Source organism: Rhinopithecus roxellana, chromosome 3, assembly GCF_007565055.1.
Source record: "Rhinopithecus roxellana isolate Shanxi Qingling chromosome 3, ASM756505v1, whole genome shotgun sequence".
Lineage (NCBI taxonomy): Eukaryota > Metazoa > Chordata > Mammalia > Primates > Cercopithecidae > Rhinopithecus > Rhinopithecus roxellana.
Window position 1 is genome coordinate 183,686,661 of NC_044551.1, and position 21,419 is coordinate 183,708,079.

The following is a 21,419-nucleotide window of genomic DNA, read 5'->3' on the forward strand; positions in this document are numbered from 1 at the left end:
TGAGCTATGTTGAAATCAAAATACTTTTACAGTAAGCTGGTGCTAATGTGAGGCATTTAAAAAATAGTATTCAATTAATATATCTTTGAAATATTCATAATGGTACGTCTCCATGACCACTTTACGATGTTTTGCTTATATAGAACCTTGGCTGTTATTAGTTCAGTAATATTATATAATTTCTGTACAGCTCTATAACTCCCATCAGACAGAAGAGAAATTCATGTTAATTTCTTTGGACTGGAAAAAAAGAGCAAGTATAGATTCATTATATTTCCACTCTGGACACTAATTTAACGAATGCTTTTTGCAATGAAGCAGAATGTTTCCTAGTGGTGCGTTTTAAATATTTTTGTCTAATTCTGGTCAACTTTTATACTCGTTTCCTTTTAGTTTTTAGTAGCCAAAAATAATTTAGAAATCGTAATGTTCACGGCCATTCTATAACAGTTCTGGTTACCTGAAAACAGCATCCTTGAATCAACATGGCCTGCTAACTAAAATGAAACGTAACTCATACTGTATGGCTTGCAGGGTATTAACCAAGACATAGCAATCATATTAGATATTTTTTTTAAAAGATGACTGCAGTGGTTGAAAATCATGGAAATAGGTCTGATCTGGGAAGCAAATGAGTATTTTTCTATTGTATTAATATTTTATTACATATTACATATTACACACAGAAAGACACAAAGGTATAGCCAAGACTTTTCAGGTTGCTCCCTAAAAACTTAGTTTATATTTTTCTTTGAAAAGTTAAATTTTAAAAATTCTCCAAGAAAACCAAAGATACAGTGTCCACTTACCATATCATGGTCTGAAACGGGTCCAAAACTGGTGACGAAGATATCAGTCTTCACTTCGGTTACACGCTCTGATGAAGCAGGAAATTGGGCGAGTGAGTGTCTATCAACAGTCCTTATTAGATCTCACCACCACATACTCACACCCAAATGGGAAATTTATTGGCTTTGATTAGCTATTTCTAAAATTGGTCCACTGTGTAGTCCTGATAATTTACTGCTTACACATAAAATTTCACAGTTAATATTTTCTATGGAGAACGAAGCCTAAATATGCCACTTTGGGAGTCAGACTTTATGGAAAACTCAGCTGCTGCCTAATGAATTCTTCAAGAGTGGACATACTTGACTAAATGATACTAAACTGCTTTACGTTATAATGCAAATACATTAGCATGTTGATATAGCTTAAGTTTAAGTATTTTTACATGGCTAGACAGATCCTCCAGGTATTTAGGCTACTCTTGGGAAATATATAGTGTACTTTAGCAAGGCTTATTAACTCTTTAAGGACTCAAGAGTATGTTATATAAATGCTTGCTTTCTTGCACTAAATCATAACTGAGTTATCCAATTATTCCCTGGGGGAAAATATGACATCCTGTGTAAGTCTCTTCAATTTTCAGGATGAGAAGAACATATTATGGCACAAAGAAAGTTCACTTAATATATTCTGTTTCACATTCCATGTGGTTTTATTATATTGTCCTCTGATGGCACATATATCAACCAATAAAGCATATTAACTATAGTACTATGACAACTCAACACAGATATTTCCAGAGAAACACCGCCATTCCCCAAGAAATAGCAAAACAATGCTTTCAGAAAAGAAACAATTTGTTGAGGGGTGAAAACGAAAAATATGACTTTCTAATTTTCATCTTTAGCTCTGCAAAATGCAGTCAAGTATCTTTAACAGTTCATTTATTTTTTTATTTTTTAAATTTATTTTTATTTTATTTTATTTACTTTTTAAATTATTTTTAATTTATATTTTTCCCAGGGAATAATTTGGATAACTCAGTTATGATTTAGTGCCAGAAAGCAAACATTTATAAAACATACTCTCGAGTCCTTAAAGAGTTAATAAGGCTTGCTAAAGTACACTATATATTTTCCAAAAGTAGCACAAACACCTGGAGGATCTTTCTAGCCATGTACAAATATTTATACGCCAGGGTATTTGTATCTCTGTCATGTAACATAAAAAAGGTGATTCACCTTTTGTAAGTTCATTTGAATTTATAAAATGATGATTTCCTTTAAAATCAGGAGCTGGCCTTTTTCCCTTAGCAATTTACTTGTGAAGAGTTAAGACTGTCAGTATAAATTTATCCCAAGAAGATCATGTTATATACTATACATAACGTGTAAGTCAGCTAAAAAAAAGTTTTGAATCAGAGATGTTCCCCTCAATAACCAATACAATATTTTTTGCACAAAAAATTAATTGACTTTAAACTGCTTAAATGAGTCTCTTGATGTAGGAATTATCTGCAGTTTGTCCTTTTAAAAGTTCAAAATGAGAACATAGTTTATGACAATGAAAATAAAGAGTAGTGGTTTTAGAACTCACTTCCAACCGTAGCTTTAACACGCTGCATCAACTTTGGGTAGTGTGAGATGCACAGTTATCAGCACTGTTTCAGCTGCCTTAACCATCCTTCTCTTCTGATGTCCCTATTCTCATTCATTCTAGCACCATTTCCACTATATGTTCTCTCTATTACACACATTATTTACATACATACTTTTTACTAGATTACTTCTTTTTCTTAGTTAAAACATCTGTTATTTCTTAAGACTTCATCAAGAGCTTGTACTGTATTAGAAGTCAGGACTGCTTTTCAATGAAAAATAGTAATAAACAAAATCTATGATATCTGTTCACAAAAGTTTGAATTTATCATAGTAAATGAGCTCACTCTTTTCTCCACTATTTTTTTTTTCAATATTTTCCTTTCTGGATCAAATAAAGGCACTGTCAGTTGGATTTTCTGTGATATAATAAAATATACCTTTGTTATCAAGAAGAAAGTACAAAAAGAAAGATAACCACAGACCCTCAGTCATATTTTCACCCTAAATTCTTTATGCACCTTATTGTTAATAATTTTATTTCTTATTATTTTAGATAAACTTCTTGCAATTAGGTGTTTCCAGACTGGGTGACCAAGGAGAATTAAAATCTAAATTATCTTTATACATAAATCTTGGTATGGTCTGATATTCCTATTACACATTTTTTTTTCCTGATTTGCTGACTCAACTTCTCTTTGTTTCCAAAGTTCAACTTTGGTTCTCTTCATACAACAAAGTGTAAGATCTACCATGCATATTTTATGAAACTTAGTAACATACATGGAGTCAAAAATGTTTTAATTATTTTTATTTTTGAGATGCATGTTCATTTAGGGAACACCTGCCAATCCTGGTCTGCACACTTGCACGTACTCTCTAGCCAAGGTCAGCTCTCCTGGAGTCCTTTATCACTATTTGTAATTCTTGAGTGTGGGAGGAGCATAATTTCTATACTTTAAGGTAATTCCATGAAGTCCTTAGCTTTACAAAATTGACTTACCAAAGGTGTTAGGAGCCTAGGAGCCATCAATCTGCATTACTTAGCATGATAAAAAGCCCTGAAGGGGTAAGGTGACCACTTGGCAAATGTATGGGCCATTTCTCTCTGTTATTTTAAGATTGTTAGTAGGTAACCATACTGAAATAAACTAGTTAAGGCTCAAAAGCATGTTTATAAAGATTATTATACCAATAAAATACAGCACAAAATATAGTTAAGTTTACATCCATGTTGCCATGCATAATTGTTACTGTGCCATTTAAAGATATGGCAAAAATAGAAATAAATTCACATACATGATTATAACCACATTTTGAGAGTCTGTTTCTTTAATATTTTGTTTAGCCTTTCTCCTAAACTTATTTACCATACCAGTTCATCATCTTCAGGTACTTTATCTTGTTTTCTGCTAGACACTTGGCTCTGAGATTTCCCAATATTTACCATTCCAATATTATAAGACAAGTGCCCTGACTGGGAGTTCCCATATGCGTCTCTTGAAAGACCCTACTCACTATGAACTCTAACCATACATGTATCCTTAAAGAGTTCCTGATTTCTTACTCTCTAATTATTTTTCTCCTCCAACCATACTCTCAATCCCTAGGCTTTAGGTTGCAAAGTTTGTAAGTCTCAAAACTGAAAGATGCCTGTGGGAGACTGCAGTGACCAACTACTAAATGGAAGGAGGAGCGAAGGCATAAGAAGAGGAAGAAGCAGAGAGTAACGTATTCTGCATATTATCTGGAACTTGGGGCATTAGAAAAATTTTAAAAGGGGAACAACCACTTCTCATATGTTCCCCTCTAGTATATCTCCTTTGCCACATACCCAAGAAATTCTCTTTCATTTGATTTGTCATCAGCTCTTAGCAAGTGTCCAGTGGGGACAAGGGGGCAGTGGGGGAAAGCTTATGTGGCTGGAAAACTCTGCTAATTAACACTGTTGCAAACATTAACATCCTAATGTCTCTGAGGAATCATGTCCTAAATAAATATGGTCAATCTTGTTTACCCATGTTTCCCCAAATTATTTGGCACTGCTACTCTAAGATATTTCAAAAGCTTTAGGGTACACTTGAGGCATATATAACAATATAATACATTGTGTTGTTAAAAAAAATAACTTCAAAATATAAGTTTAAAAAACTCAGACAGATGTGAAAACAAGTAAAATTCCCTGGAAAGCCACCATCCACATAAGTCCACTGATACGGTTTGGATATTTGTCCCCGCTCAAATCTCATGCTGACCTGTAATCCCCAATTTTGGAGCTGGGGCCTGGAGGGAGGTATATGGATTTTGGGGGTGGATCCCCATGAATGGCTTGGGCCATCTCCTTGGTGATAAGTGAGCTCTCTCTCTCTGAGTTCACATGAGATCTTGTCATTTAAAAGTCTCTCTCTCTCTCTCTCTCTCTCTCTCTCTCTCTCCCTCCCCCCCCCCCCTCTCTCTCTCTCTCACTTCTGCTTTTGCCATGTGATACATCTGCTCCCCTTTCACCTTCTGCCATGATTGGAACTTCCTGAGGCCCTCATCAAAAGCCAAGCAGATGCCAGTGTCATGCTTGTACAGCCTGCAGAATAGTGAGCCAATAAAAATTGTTTTCTTTATAAATTACCCCAGTCTCAGTTATTTCTCTATAGCAATTCAAGAATGGTCTAACACGTCCACTTTCTATTCAAATATAAACTTAATGATTTTCCTCAAACCACATCCTCACAAATATACAAACTGTATATGTATAAACATATATACAAATACTATACTACAATTCCTAACTCCCAGACAACAGTTAATCTGTTTTTCCGGGAATTTTCTACAATATTGGTATCTTGCTAATAAGATTTGAAATAACATATGTTTTAAAGCGATAATTCAAAAAGATGAGATTAGTACTGGAAACAACAATGAGAAAACCAGAGTAGTAAAATAAGTAGTAAGCACAATAGATTAAGCATCTAAACATTCAGATTTAAACTCTGATTTTTCTTGAGAACAAGCTGCGTGATTTTAGGTACAAGCCTTTAATCTCTCTGAGTCTCTATTCTTACATTTTGAATGAATAAATAATACCTGTTCAAATGACTACACAGCATTGGAGTGATGTTCAAATAACATTGTGGTGCCACAACACTTTGAGAGGCATCTGTTGGGTACATTAATTTAGTCAAGAAATGTTTATTAAACATTTTCTATGTGCCACTTAGGCACTCTTCTAGGTAACAGTAATACAATGATGAGTAAAACTATAAATGCTTCTGTTCCTCTGTAGCAAAACACATACTTATCTTAGGAAAAACATATTTTAGGTTGATTAGGGGATACATAGAGATGTAAGTACCTACAGAATTATGCAAAAACACATATGCACACATTCTGCTAATTAAATTCAGATTATAAATGCTCTGAAAAAAATGTCATCTGAAGAAATAAAACTTGAAATGAGACTTTAAAGATGGGAAAAATTGAGTAAGATCCAGGGAGAGGAAAAAAAATTTAAAAGAGAAGGAGGCAAAGGATCTGAGGTGAAAATAAATGTGCTAAATGTGTTATGTTTAAGAAACAGAAAGTGCAGTATATCTGGATCCTGGTGATGCTGATGATCATGGTACAAGATGACAATCTAGAGGTAAGTGGGACCATATCTGAAGATCCCTGAGCATTTCAGCTAGCAGTTGACCTTTATTTTGATGCAGTAGGAAGCCTTTGGGTAATGAAATGAAATGAAATGATGTTACTTACAGTCTAAGAAGATAGTTGATGCTGTGTGAATAGTGAATTGCAAGAGTGACTGTAATAAAAAATGGAAGAGGGAATGAATAAGAAAGAATTGTAGGTGGTATTTTGTTAGTAATGCTATCATAACCATTTATTTAATATGGTATTGGCCATATTTTCCCTGGAAATGCTGTCTGCTGAGGAACTCAGAGTAATATTCAACTAGACCCAGTTCTGTGGGTTCATAACTGATGAAGGAGGTCTGTTGCCTTATTTAAGCTGCTTTGTGTCTATTGATTCACAGAGGTAGGCACTACATGGAGACTAAATGGACTAACATTAGTCGTTATAATAAAATGTATCCCAAAACCCTACTTTAAAATGGTCCTGTTTGGAAATTGAAAATATCCTGGGCTCCTACATAAACATCAATGTATATTCCTGGATAAGGCAATGTTCCAGCTCCCTGGTGACCTGCTTGATTGGAGCAACATTTTTGTCCCCTGTCCTTCTTCTCTATTCAATTAATGCCTTAGAAAAACTGGAAACTATCTCTTAGATAATATGTAGAGCTACTTAATTTTGACTGTATTCAGCTACTAAGTCTGGATATGGGGGTAGACACCCAAGTTTCAAGGTGTTTGACCAATCCCTGATTCTTTGGTATTTTGGGATTCCAAGAACTCAGATATTGCAAGCATGTCCTAGGAAGAAAGGTCAATATTATTGCAGGAGCTATTTATCTTATTTCCACTGATAAATTCTCTCCATATGCTGTAATTTGAGCAGTTTCTATCGAGAGAGGGCTAACCTTCAGAGAAGATTGTGCTGTTGGAGAAATGGGTTTCTTTTGATCAGTAGAAGTCCTTTTTTAATTTTTATAATTTTTAATTGTTGTGAGAACATAGTAGGTGTATGCATTTACAGAGTACCTGAGATGTCTGGATACAAGCATGCAATGTGTAATCAGTATAAATCTTGATCAAAATTGTGCAAACTGTGATAACTCTCAGGCATCCTATTTCACATTCACATGATAGCATTTTAGTTATACGAGAATAATACTATTAACAATCTTACAGAAATATGCAAATACTTAGGGCCTTGCTTTCTCTTAAGTTTTCCAAAAATGGCAGTCTGTGATATATAGCAAATGAGATTCTCATCTCAGGAACACTACACTATTTTTCAAGTATTGAAATCTGATTCTGCCAGAAAAAAAAAAAAAAGCAATGATCTGTAGACAAGGTTTTTTTTTTAAATCCCACATTGGTTCTGGAATCAACATGGGAAATGGAAGCTATATAAAAAGGTCAAGAGTAGTTGCACAAAAAATAAACCATAGCTGTTTACTAATACTGTGCATATTATAATTTGGACATAGTTGCAATGGTTACCTTTTTGTAAATGTTTTCATTTTTAACTTTTGTGGATACCTAATAGGTGTATATATCTATGTGGTACATGAGATGTTTTGATACAAGCATGCAATACATCATAATCACATCATAGAAAACAGGGTATCCATCCCCTCAAGCATTTATTCTTCATTTTAAAAACAATAAAATTATACTCTTTTAGTTATTTTAAAATGTCCAGTTACATTGCTATTGACTATAGTCATCCTGTTGTGCTATTAAATACTAGGTCTTAGTCATTCTTCCTATGTTTTTGTATTTTCTTTTGTACCCATTAACCATCCCCATCGACCTCCCCTCATTATCCTACCCTGCCTGATAACTGTCCTTCTACTCTGTGTCCATGAGTTTAATTGCTTTGATTTTTAATTTCCACAAATAAGTGAGAACATGCGATATGGATGCAACTGGAGATGATTATGCTGAGTGAAAGAAGGCAGGCACAGAAAGAAAAACGTCACAGTAGTTTCATTTTATCTCAGGAGAATATTGGCACTGATCAGGTGGATGGTTTATATACCACAGAAAAGATGAAAGTAGCAAGTTTTCTAAACACGCTAGAACATTCCTTTGGGTATCTAGGTTAAATTCATTAGACAAGCTGGCTTCATGAGCTGACGGTAGACCTCCGTCAGTAAATGTTAAAAGGTATTCTCTGTTCATTTTAACAACTCCTCTTGTGGTTTTGGTAACTACCTTTTCTCTATAATTTAGCTGAATTATGAAATGTCTAGATACAGTATTTCTGTGGAAATGTATTGCATTTTGCCCAAGTCTGAACATCTGCTCCACACCTTGCATTAAAAGCAACAGAGAAAACGACAGCAAATTCAAAAGGAAGGATTCCAGAGTAGAATTTCAAAACATAATACTAAAGGCTATTCCCTGGTATAGTAAACACAACAAAAACAACAACAGGAGATTGGATAAACCTAACCATCTTTTAGTTTTCTTTGGAAATTGTCAGTAATTTAGACTATTTTATCTAATGCTATCACATTGTGACAGAAATTATTTTGTCCTATTTTTTGAAATTTTGTTTTTTTAATATAAATACAAAACAAGTATTTTAACATTAGTTGAACATGAACAAAATGTTTATCTCTGATCTCAACGTTACAAGGGATATATATATATATATATATATATATATAAAAGACCACATGAATATCAGACATCTTATCATCCCGAGAGAGGTCAAAGTTGAATTTTAAAAGAATTAAACTGTGTGGCTTTCCCTATCCTCGAGTCACCTAAACTTTACAAAGTTGCACAAAAAAATAAATTGTTCTTTTTAGAGCACTCTTAGTTTTCCATTTTTTCTTATTTTTACATAAGGAAATGGAACCCAAGACCCAAGCCAATTCCCTAAGAAGTCAACAGTATTTTGCCAACTGTAGGGAATTTCCAACCTAGCTGCCTTGCATTAGGGAGTTGGGAATTCTTACATCCTGAAGCTGAGATCTCTTGCAACAATTAGGCTAAATGTTAGTCTTAAAGGTTTTACATTGGCATAAATAATTCAAGATTAGGAAAAAATATGATGGTAAGGAGAAACCCTGCTTTGAGGCATAAATGATTTGTAAAATAATATGCTACTGTTAAAATACATTCAGAGACAGCTCCAGTTACTAACGCTCTTCTAATTGATGCTGTCAAAAAAAAAAATCTATAAATGAAAACAAAACAAAACCCCCCAAACCAAAAAATCCAAATCTACAGCAGTTACAGAGAAAATAAAATGTTAACTAAATATCTGTGAAATGTGTAGCAGGGATAAAGGTAGTCCATTCTCTATCTACAATCTTACTTCTCTATCATCTGTCTTTCCACTCTTCTCTCAGGGTTTGTTGTTTTAGGAATACACAACCATCTCTGTTTCCTTTGCTGTCTTTATGTGGTTTGAGGACAAAACTTTTGAGAGGCATTTATCATCCAAGGTATTATACACTGATATTAAGTTGAAGACTGATTCAGATATTATAATAATATTTCCAGGAACTACTATTAACAGGGAGAGGGAGGATGAAAAGTTCTTTCTTCTGAAATTCTTTCAAAATGTGACTCACTTAAGACTTCATTCCTTCAGCTATATCATGTTTGTGTTCTAGTTAAAGAAGTATCTGCCCTAATTTGTTTTCCAAGAAGTGAAATGAATGTGTTTATAGAATAATATGTTTTTTGTAAGTTAGATGCATGAAAATGAGCATGTGTACAGAAGAAAAAACCTTTAGCTTGGTGGCATGTCCTCTCGGTGATAAACTGTGTATCAGTGTGGCTCACCTGGGATTTTGGTTTATCATAAATAAAGTGTAGCCTGTTTATATGGTGCAGTAAAAGGGAGGAGAAACATGTCACTGGAGGAGTATTAAGTACCCATAAAAGCCTGATTATCTTCCTTCAAAATTCAGCTTCATATCTCTGTTTATGGATTATTTTTGTCCCACGCCCAAAATGTAGGGGAAGCCAGTATGAAAGTGACTGAAATTTCACACAGATGGGTGCAGTTCAGCAGGAGCATTATTTATTTTTTTAGAAAGCTAGAGAACATTCAGGCTTCCTTCATATATTACAATATGGGCAAAGAGGAGAAAACTTGGGAAAATGAATTTCCTGGGAAAATTTTGGTTTCATCCTGATTTAGAACTAAAAGAGCCATATAAACAGATCAAGGGACACTTGAGTCTCCCCAGGCTCATGAGATTAATTCCTCTCCTTTTTAATTTCCTCTGTGTTGCTCTCCTTCGCTTCCTCGATTCCTCTTACTCCCTTCTGTTCTCTATTTTCTATCCTCTTTTGCTTTCATTTTTAAATCTTTTTCTTTCTTATCTTCCCATTTTTTCTGACTTTTATCCTTTTTTCCTTATTTTATTCTTCTACACTGACCATGCTTTAGGCAAGGGTTCTTTCAAAAACATTGTTCAGCTTCTCATTGCAAGAATGTAGCAGCCCCCCACACCTTGCCAACAAAGAGATTATAGACAAGAATGCATTCAGCAATTACTGATAATTTTTATTTGTATTTTCTGGATACTGATTATTTTAATTCGAGTCTATTTAAAAGTTTCTTTGTTGACATTGTACTTAAATTACGAACATAGCTGACGTATTTTTCTCTTTACAATCCCAAATAGACCGTATTAAATTTTTCGAATTCCATGTATTCTAATCTTCTGTAGCTCTCCTACCTTCAAAAATCCCTTCCTAGAGATCTCTCTTTATTAGTCGTCCTTTTATTTGCAGTTCCTCATGATTGCTCTTATCTCTGAAAAGGCAGCCTTTTAAAATAGTTTTATAATGTTTGCAAACTGATTCCTATCATCTAGACTAACCAAGTTATATATTTTGTTTTCTAGTTATCGAACCCAAGGTTTATGTCTACTAAGAACAGTGCTATACCTTCTGATGCAGTGTGTGTTCTAAAAAACAGGTCATGATGAATTTGCAAATACAGGAGTTTCTTGTACTAGTCTCAAGTCTCAGCTTATCACATTTTTCTACTTCCTGGGGACATTCAGAAGCAAAAATCCCCGCTTTTTGCATAATGTTGTTACTTTTATAAAAAGACTTTTGTCATAATAAAGAAGATAGTGGGCACCTTTATCTTGCAAGAGGAAATCATCCTAGCTGTGATCATAAAATTACTAAAAGAAAACTTTTACTCTCTTATGAGCAAATGATAATCTCACGTATTTCCTTTATACAGTCTTTTCATCTGGAGGCAAATGGCTCCTGAAAAAAATAAAAAATAAAAAGGGAGGGTCTGTTTTGCAGTTGGGATCTACTGGGATGCATGTCATACTTAAAGTACCAAAAATTTACGGTAAATAAATAAAATGAAGTACTTCAAACTTGCAAAAATTTAAAAAGAAAGCCACGATAATGTCAACTTAATAGCAGCCAGCAATCATGGTGTTATCACATTTCTCTAAGTCTATAGCTGGTTATGTTTTTCAAAATGTCCTAAAACTATACTTAGTATTTTAAACTATAGTTCTCTAATGACAGATACCTTCTCAAAATCTACTTTAAAATGTTCATGACTCTGTAGATATAAGTAATAAACATGTGCTATTTTATTCCTTCAGGATTAAAAAAATTTCCCAAAAAAAAATTAAAGAAAAGTTTAGTCAGTATCAAAGTTTTTTCATAAATCTCAAATCCATCACATTTAAGTGTACTAAATTCCAGTAGGATGTTTAGAATAAAAATAGAGAAAATATTTGAACTACTTTTTTGTTTCAATTTCTGTCATACTCTCAAAAGTCACTGTTATTAGGAATCAGAAATATCAGAAAAATCATCTTTAGTAAAGATTAAAGCACATCCATTGTTAATTTTCTCAAGTCCTGGAATTATTATAGCAATTAGGTTCATTTCACTCTAAGGAAGACAGCTTGTCTATACTTGGACAACTACTATTTTGCTCTTTAAATACATATCTATTTTTGTTATTTTATGGGATTAACTAGATGATAAAAGTAGATTCTACAAAAATAGCAATTGACAGTATGAATTAATGTAGTTATTCCTGTAAGCAAATCTACCAGTATCACCAGTATTGAAAATTAGCTTTTCAATGAACTCTCAGTCTAATCTTTATATCTTCAAGGTCTAAGGCTCTCCAGGGTCTAGGAATGCATATGAGGATTAGTTAAAATAATTTCTCCTAAAATTTATTTGTTGAATGGGTTAATGTATACATTTATAAAAGAGTTATTATATACAATTAAAAGGAAATGAACAGTCACAGCTTGCTACGTGTACTCTGAACAATAATATAACCACTTGGCTACTATTTTAACAGTTTGTGAGTAAAATTATTTACTAAATTGAAGATGATGCACAAATCTGTCAGATAATACTCATATTTACATGTCAAAATATTAAATAGAATTTTCTAAACCAGGATGAAGAGAAATTTTTTAAATATGTTGTGAAATTCTGTTGAGTTTTTAGGGAATGATGGCACAGGGCAGGAAGGAGATTAGGTAAAGTAATCAGATAACATTCCAACCAGTGTTTTCAAAAGTCTTGCTGTGTAAAATTTATGTCACTAGCCTGGCTATTTCTTCTTTTCATACATTCCTCATCTGGCTAGTTTCGTAATTTATTGCAAATTTTATGAATAAAAAAACTTTTGAAGACAATCGAGATGTTTAAATGTACACAAGCAGTATTTTAACATACCATATACACAATTAGGCTCCCCATTTTGTGATCACTCTATTTTGACTTAAAGAATTTTTTCTAAAAACCTGAATATAAACTTGGTGAAGTCTAAACCTGAGGAAATTTGTATAGTATGTCCTAAAATGAGTGTTTGAAATTGATTAAAAAGGATACCTGGTAAGACCTTTGACATGTATTTGGGTTGTGTCTTTGACAAGGAAGTTTCCCTTAAACCTCTGAGACACTAATGACATTTGGCAGCTTCAAAATAGACCCATAATGCACATCCATGTCATTACACTATGCAAAATATTTTTTTAAAAGTAACTGTAAATCCATGCAACCATTTAGTTGAAAAATCATTGTTTGATTTGTAAGCTTTTTATTCTTTGCTTATCTGTGCTATCTAAATGAAGAAGAGGTGGCTTTCTTAATATTGCCATTTAATCACTATTTAAATATTGCTATTAAATAGTTACTACAAATGCTTTAGGAAAGGTTCAGTATCAACTATAGTTGGGAATCATGGATTCTAACCTTGGCTTTCTGTGTGACTTTGAATGATAATTTGTTTCTTTGGTTCTCTTGCTTTACTCTGAGATCAATATCTTGATTTGGCTTCATTAGTCTTTGTTTAGCCAAATAAGATAGTTTAATTATCTTATTCAAGTGTTATTCAAATGTGTGCAATTCCTAGAACTATTTACTCTTGTTGTTACACATATTGTGTTATTAAGTGCTGTCTTCTACCTAAGCAGAAATGTATCAATATAACTGAGTAATTGATATACCAAGAAAAATAAAATTGTATTAAGAAAATTAGGGTATAAGTTCAAATGCACAGTTAAACTACAACACTACCATTTATCTCATTCCCTTATTAGCCTAGAAGTGGTGGCAATTTAACACATAATAGTGGATCAATATGTAATATTCCAAAATAAATGTTTGAACCAACAGAATCAAAGATGCCCTGTTGGAATTAAATGCAGACATAGCAGTACCAGGTGAGGTAGCTGCAGTCTTTGTGCTGGAAGATAGAATATTATCCCAGTTTTTACCTATATGAGAAAATCATTACATGGGAAGTACTGTGCTTATCACATAAATGTAGCATCTCCTTCGTGTCATTATTAGAAGTCCATGTCTGCTTTTTACTACATGTGGATATGAAACTACATGGTAACTTGAATTAACATAGAGTGATCTATTAAAAATAGATTTGTCATTAAATTACATGTTACCATTTTTATTATTTGACCATTTAGAGATAAAGTAAGGCTGTAATAGTAAAGTTTTCATACTATTCTCTAAAACAAAAATAAAATAATGCAACCTACCTCCCAATCCTGGTCTCAGGCGATTGTCATAACCATCTAGGAGTCTGTCCAAAATCCTGGTGAAGACAGTGGTATTGTCTTTAAGTTCATCTTGTAATGATGGCTGCCCATAGCTGAAAAAAACATAAAGAGAAGCAATAGCTAAAGTATACATTTCTACTAAAACCTCTTTCCAAATAAATCCTTTCTCAGTTTTTCTACCTTGATTTCAACTGAATCTTAACTTGAAAATTATTTTTTCACAAGGTGAAAAAGAATGTTGTTTTTAAACTCTGGGCATTTAATTATATTTTTAATTTTCATTTTTTAAATGTGAAAGGAAAATTATGAGAAATGACTTCTGTCTGTTTACTTTTTGAATTATCATGTATATTACATTATAATGCCTGTCTTCTCTGAGCAAGCAAGAATGCTAATGCACATGAAAAAAAAATAGGAAACTTCTTTACAAATTAAAAAGAGTTACCAAAATAACTGATTTTTTTTTTTAATTTAACATGTAGCAAAAGCCTAAGTTTTAACCTACCAACATCCCTTCCTTCGTTCACTTCATATAGGTTTGTGTTTTGGCGGGGTTTTCTTAATGTTCTTTTAAGAGATTTAGATAAAACATATTTCTTAGGATAATTATATTTTACATCAGTGTGCAAATTTTCATTCCTCTTAAGATTCATAACCCAATGATTAAAATTTGTCTGTTCACACAGCTAATTAACTTTCATTATTTCTAGACTTAGATGTAAACAGAACCTTTAGAAAGATCAAGTTTAATAATCTTAATTTACAGTTGACTAAGCTGTAGTACGGTTTTAGTGTTTCGTTTAAGAAGGCACACCTATTTGTGTGCAAAACTTGACCTAGAACCTAACTTTCTTCAAATTCTAGTCTGAAACTTTATTTTCCTTCTTCTCTATTGGGATAATTACTTATATTTAAATGTTACTAGTTGAAGATGCAGCTTGTATCCCTTACCATTATTAGTCTTTGTGTTTCAACCACATAGTGATCTCAGTTCAAAAATTGTGTATTTCCTACATCAATCACATTGCTATCTATGCTCCTTGAATCATATTTTATATGATGATTAGCATGACAACTCCAAAATCCTTTGAGAGAAGTGTTTTCTATCTTAGGATGGATCACGTTTACTCATATATTTCAATCATAGTTCTGACCTTGAGTACAAAAGCAAAATGAGTATAGGGTGTAAACTAAGAAACTGCCACAAATCTATCACTTTTGTATTTTCTACTTAATATGCCTTGTGCTTCACTCCTATGTGTTGATATTACTGATAAATATAAGAAAAATAGTAACATTTGAAACCAGAATTCACTTATTTGACAGCAGCAATATATATGATCAAAATATCATTTCAAAACCAAACACTGTTTTGCAGGTAATTAATTTTGTATCGGCAAAATGCAAAGGCTATCATTCTGATAAACTTTCAATTTGATAAACTTACTAAAACTAAAGGCTATCCATAATATTGGATATACGTAATGTGCCTCTTTGAAACAATTTTTCATTCTCATAATTTCAACAGTGATGCCATGCAGATTGAGGGCTTACTCTCTTATGGCAAAATTAAACATCTTGCTGCTTTTTAAACCAAATTTTCAACAAGCTAAGTGTCTTCCAGGAGGTCTCACTGGCAGATGACAGCAGTAAGGCAAAAATAGTTTTATGAATGCAATTATTTATAAAAACTTATTGTCACAAAATCAACTGCCATGCCTGCATCTTTCAAGGATACTGGAAGGTCATCTTGATAAAAATGGAAAAGAAATGCTAGAACACCCCAAGTTGTGAGGAGGCCCTGATCGGGAACTCTGAGAAAGAAAGCAATACAATAAGAAGAGAGAAAAGATGAAATGGGGTAGCATGATGAAATAAACTTAGATTATTAAAACAATTCTTACAATGTAGAGTGCTTATTACCTTTATCTACACCCTCTAAGATTTTACAGCTATATAAAACTCAGAAAATGTTTTTCTTCCTGATTTTATCTTACAAATATTTTCACCAATTGTTTGCATTGGAATACAGATGCCCAAAGAGACCACTGCCTTTTCCCCAAGACCAGTTCTGCTTTCCCAACTGGAATAGAAATCTTTCTTTTACATGATTTTTTAATGACACTTCATCTTTATTTCTAACTTACTATGTCAAGTTGTAATTGTCAGAGAAAAACCCTATGAATAAGATGCTTATTCATTGGGTATTAAACACCCATGCCAATGTAGTGTTTCCTAAACTGAATATATATTTTGAAGAGAAATGCCAGTTACAGTACCTGATTTTGATTCTATATGAACCACTATATAATAAAACACTGTGCACTAACTCCATCTACAGGTCATTGCAATAGTAACACTTCATATAATTTTTCAAAAGCAGTAAAGACATTTAACTTCTCACATTAAGGATATCTGATAATAATGCCTGTTTGTCAGTGTTCATGATACACAATAGCAAAAAACAACAACAGACAACTTCTGAATTAAAACAAATCTTCCTAAATTCATATGTCTTTCCAGACTATTCCATCTCCCTAACTTAACTCTTAAGAGTTCACTTGCCAATACATTTTGAATAAACTCATATTTTTATGATATGTCTGACTTTCTTAGGGGCCACAGGAATAGGCAGAACAAGAAATAGAAAAGCAGATAAAGAAAAATCTGTAATACTTAGTCATGTAAATAGTTTCTACTATATTAATTTAACATGCTTGACTGGATCATTAGAACATATTTTGACTATGGTTAAGCTTTATAAACAATTAGTAATTGTTTTTTTAAATAGAGAAATTTGATTTTACCAAAGTTCTTAAATATTTGTCTCGTATAGCTACCTTTATTTGTTATGTAGATAATGATTTCAAAATATGATATGCACACGCTTTTATACAGACATGATTTTCAAATTAAAGATATTATTTAAAACTTTCCATTTCTATAAATACAAAAGTTATTGCATGGTCTTTACAATAGGCTAGAAATTCTCTTGTTAAAAAATCAGCTTACATAGTATGCCACTAATTGGGGTAACTTTTTCTAAGAATTAGGAAACCGCATGTTTTGTTCAGTTCCAGCTGAACAGCGAAAAGTTCAATGTAAGACTTAAATGTTGAATTAATACATGTCTTAACAATGACTTGCTAAGTGTATTCTAACTAACATACAAATACACCGATTTTTTTTTTCATACTGCTCCTCTTTATTCTTAGCTGGAAATTATTGCAGTTAAGTTTTCTGAATTCCCTTAGTCATAAATTCATTTGAGGACAATTTTCTTCTCCCTGATAAAATAAATGAAGTTACAGAAATTTTCATGCAGATTTTTTAAAAAGTGTCCCCACCTTCTTCCAGTCAACGTGCTGAGAAGGAGGATCCAGGCCCAAAGATAGTCAGACAGACCTGGACTTTTCCTCATCGCGGGCTGGAGCAGCTGAAAAGTAGAATAAGTAGATATCAATGTCTGTAGCAAGAAACATCAGGTTATAACCACCAGGGCTGACTGAGGCAGTTTAGATGAATGCTTTGAAGTCAGGAAATGACCTCACTGGGATATGACACCTCATTGGAAGCAATGGAAACCTGGACCATCCATTCTCCACTTTCCCTTCCATTTCTCCATTCAGAAACATATCAGTGTCCTTATTCTCCTGTAAAAGAATACAAGTTGAAACGCTTTCAAGTGACAGTATTGCTCAACATAAAAACTGTGAGTTGTTTATCTCTGGATTTTATATTTATAATATAGTTTGGTTTGTTCTCTTCTTGTTGTTTATCATCTGAAAATTTAGACCTTTATGATTTGAGTTTCCACAGTGAACTGTGCATTAAAATTGTTAAGCTGGTGTCTCTAACAGGAAGAACATATTTAGGGATTGGATGGGATAGGTTAACATGTTGTGATGGCTGAATTCCTCTTTGAATTCTGCAGGTACCTTGATTTCAGAAGCAACTGTATTTCTTTCTATTTAAAAACATAGGAAACACACTGTTGAATGCCGGAGTCGTGCTTTTATTCTGTGCCTGTGACTGCTTTGTTAAATATGCTTCCTAATGTTTCTGTGAAGCTAAAGGACACACTTTATAGTCAAGCCATGTGCTGATCTCTCTCACATACAAACCACACACACAAATGCACACAAACATGCCCACACATATCTTTCAAGCCCTCTCAAATTCTGCCAGGTTGCTGCTAGAAAATGTTTCATCTCAAACAGATGGAAGCTGGAGTGCTTTGCTTTGCATGAATAAAGGGATCTTTTTTACCTCTTAGGTAAAGTGCAATCAATCACCATCTGATTGTTGAATTTAGACTTGGTAGTGGAATGTTGGAGAACTGGAGGACTACAGAAAGCTTAGAGAATTAAAAATGTATATAGTCTATGTGTGAAGTCAGTTTTCGAAATTCAATGCACTACCTGAATAAGGAGAAGCTCTGGTAACATTTTAATGTGCTGTAATTAATTCCAGTCATAATATAAGGAATGTTAACAGTATTTAATCTATACATCTTTGTAAGGTAAGTGATTAATAGATTGCAATCTTTTAAAGCTTCTTTTTCACTAAACCCTCTATAGCTTAATGTGGTATGCCTTTAAATACATCTAAAAATGCTTTCTGCACTCTCGGGAATCATTTAAATCACTAAAAACCATTACAAACAGGCATGTAAGCAATGAAACGTAATATGTTTAGAGCGAAATGGTCTAGAGATAAGAACTGTCAGCCTCATCATAGCTTTTACTTAATTTAGTAATTTAGTGACTGGTTTTGAAACAGATTAGTTGACTATGACAAGAAATCTTGGATAAATATTATGTTAAAATACTACATCTAAATTGCAAAATTTTAATTTACCTTTCTACTAATATTTATCATTTGTTAAGAGGGAAAAACAACTTCTCTTAGCCCTATTAATTTTTGCTGATCTTTATAAAAAGATTGAATATCTGAATGGGTAAACAAACCACAGCAAAATCCTTTGACAAGGCACCATAGCTTTTTGCCCTCTTCTGACATTTTTAGAAGAGAAAAACCTATCATGGTACTTCAGTTGTTAAGAAAGTTTCTTGCAAATACAAACATAATAGTTTAAAAGAAAGGCTAAACTGCAGTCTTACCACTTTCTACCTTCATCCTCCCCCTCCCCCAGACACACACTCCAAACGTTACCATCCCATGCCACCCATATCACAGACTAAGTTGAGTTTTCGTGCCCAGAATGGGAGAGACCCCTACACCAGAGGACACTGGAAAGGGGAAAACAGGCGATTTTGCAGCCAGGACAAGAGAGTGCCTTCCCTAGGATGACGGAACAGTGAGACAGGTTTTCTGTCCCAGCGTCTTAACTTTAGCTGATGGCCCCCAACGCCCCTCCCCAACTCATCCCAGCTCCCCCTTGCAAAAATAAATAAATACATAAATACATAAATAAATAAATAATAAAAGACCAAAACAACATGCCACCACCCACCCTGCGGAATACATTCAAATATGCTTAAGAAAGAGGAGAAGAAAAGAAGAAAGACAGCGGAAAAATAATGCTCTTATATTGCTGCGGTTTCACCCTGAAAGAAAAACATTTCGTTGCTTCTACCTGCCGTGGGATCAGGCTCCTGTCCTGCTCGCTCCCTTGCTCGCTCGCTCGCTCGCTCTCCCTCTTCTCTCTCTCTCCCTCTCTCTCCCATCTCCCCCCCGCTCCCCCCCGCCCCCCCTCCCCGACTATAACATTCCTGTCTCTCCAGCTAGGAAAAGCCACGTTCAAAGCTCTGTCTGTGTATCGTGGTCCAAAGTCGCACTTACCTAGGGCCCCTTCTGGACACAGGATCTCTTAAGACCGGGGAAAAAAGTCTGGGAGAGAGAATCGTGGAGAGACTGGAATCAGCGCGAGTCTGCGAGTCCGAGTCCGGGCGCGCCGGAGCAGAGGGGCGTCCTCGCTCTGCCTCTCACTCACTCGGTCTGAGCCATCATGGACTCTGCGTGCTCCTTTGCTGAAGATTTCACACCCAAATTTGCTTCCCAATATCCAGTCTGCAGCTATACAACAAAAGATTTCTCTTTACCAAGACAGTAGTAATACGTCCCAGGGCAAACCGGATGTGAAATAGGCGGTGACTTCATGCCAGAGAGATTTTATTTTAGAAAGGAAGGTGGTACCAGCCTCTGGATCTGGAGACCAATCCGCCCATTTTTTATATGCAGCACAATTTAACTTGCACCACTCTGGCCCTAATCCCCTTCTCTCTAGCTGCAGGCTCAAATCCTTCTACAGTCTGCTGCAAGCTTCTCTTTTTGGGGGGAGCGGCAATGGGGGAGGGAAGGGTAGAAAGGGTGAGAGACATACGGACTGCACTTAGAGTCTTTTCACACTTGCAATTTATGAACACCCGATTTTAAGGTGAGCCCATTAAAAATACAACTCTTCAGTGCAACTATTCTACCTTTGATCAAATATTAAACCACTGCCTGCATATGAATGAACGCAAGCTCTGAAACAGGGAGATGCAGGGTTACACATGTGGAGAGAGCACTCGTCTCGCCTCTCTCCCTCACACACACACACTCCCACACATATGTCTAAGTCCCCGTGTCTTGCAGAGTCACGAATGGTGACGGTTGGTAGGAAAGAGTTCTGGCAGGTAGGAAATTGGCTACTGGGTTTAGAGAGTCTTTCGCACTTTCTCGGGTTGGGAGCGCTTTCCACCCCACGTTCTTCTGTAGCTTAGAGGACAGCAAGAACACCCTCCGCAACCGGGTTTTTACCTTTTTAAGCAACTGTTTGTCTGTGTTATCATGGAGAAAACGCAGGCGCTGTTACCTCTGAATTGTGCTGGGTTCCTGGACGAAGAATATTTAACTAATAAATCATCCTGATCATTTGTAGGCTTGAGAGTCATATCTCCATTTCCGGAATAATTCCTTTGCCTCGAGCTCCATCATTCTCGGATTAGGAAAATGGGAGAAGGAGAGGGGGAATTTTTAGAAGTCAGGACGAAATCCTCGTCTACTTTTTCCCCCCGTCTCCGGCCTCTTCTATTACCCTCCCTGGTAGCTCTCCACCCACAAATAATTATACACTAGGAAAGGGGGGTGTGTTTCAACATCGGTCTAACTAAATTTCCAAGGAATCAGGGATGACTGTGTTTTCCTCCTCAGATTTTGTGAATGGCTGTTTGTAGCAGAGAGGGGATGGGTGCTGCCTTCTCGGGAGCGCTTAGTAAAACCTATATCACCGGGAGCTGTCCCTTCAGCACTAGCGTCCAGTTAGGTCAGGAGGTGCTGAAAAGGTGACGTGCCCCACGCAATGTTTCTGGTGGATAAGGTCTGAGCTTTGGTAAGCTCACTGGTCATTTTCT

General features: G+C 34.7%; 1 protein-coding gene across 3 annotated transcripts in view; it reads right to left on the reverse strand.

The window, feature by feature from the left end:
* The window catches only part of GABRA1 (gamma-aminobutyric acid type A receptor alpha1 subunit), a 56,026-nt gene extending 34,925 nt beyond the window's left edge, over positions 1 to 21,101 (reverse strand). The window contains exons 1-5 of one of the 3 annotated variants that reach the window (XM_010388946.2): positions 20,505 to 20,612; positions 19,867 to 20,100; positions 17,409 to 17,497; positions 14,041 to 14,153; positions 810 to 877 (exon numbers count right to left, since the gene is read on the reverse strand). In XM_010388946.2, coding sequence (XP_010387248.1) covers positions 810 to 877; positions 14,041 to 14,153; positions 17,409 to 17,482 — 255 coding nt within the window. In that variant the 5' untranslated portion in view covers positions 17,483 to 17,497; positions 19,867 to 20,100; positions 20,505 to 20,612. Of the gene's footprint in view, positions 1 to 809; positions 878 to 14,040; positions 14,154 to 17,408; positions 17,498 to 19,660; positions 19,736 to 19,866; positions 20,101 to 20,504; positions 20,613 to 20,881 lie in introns of those variants that run through there. The other 2 variants (XM_010388939.2, XM_010388955.2) reach the window with 2 other exon arrangements.
* Positions 21,102 to 21,419: the final 318 nt, after the last annotated feature.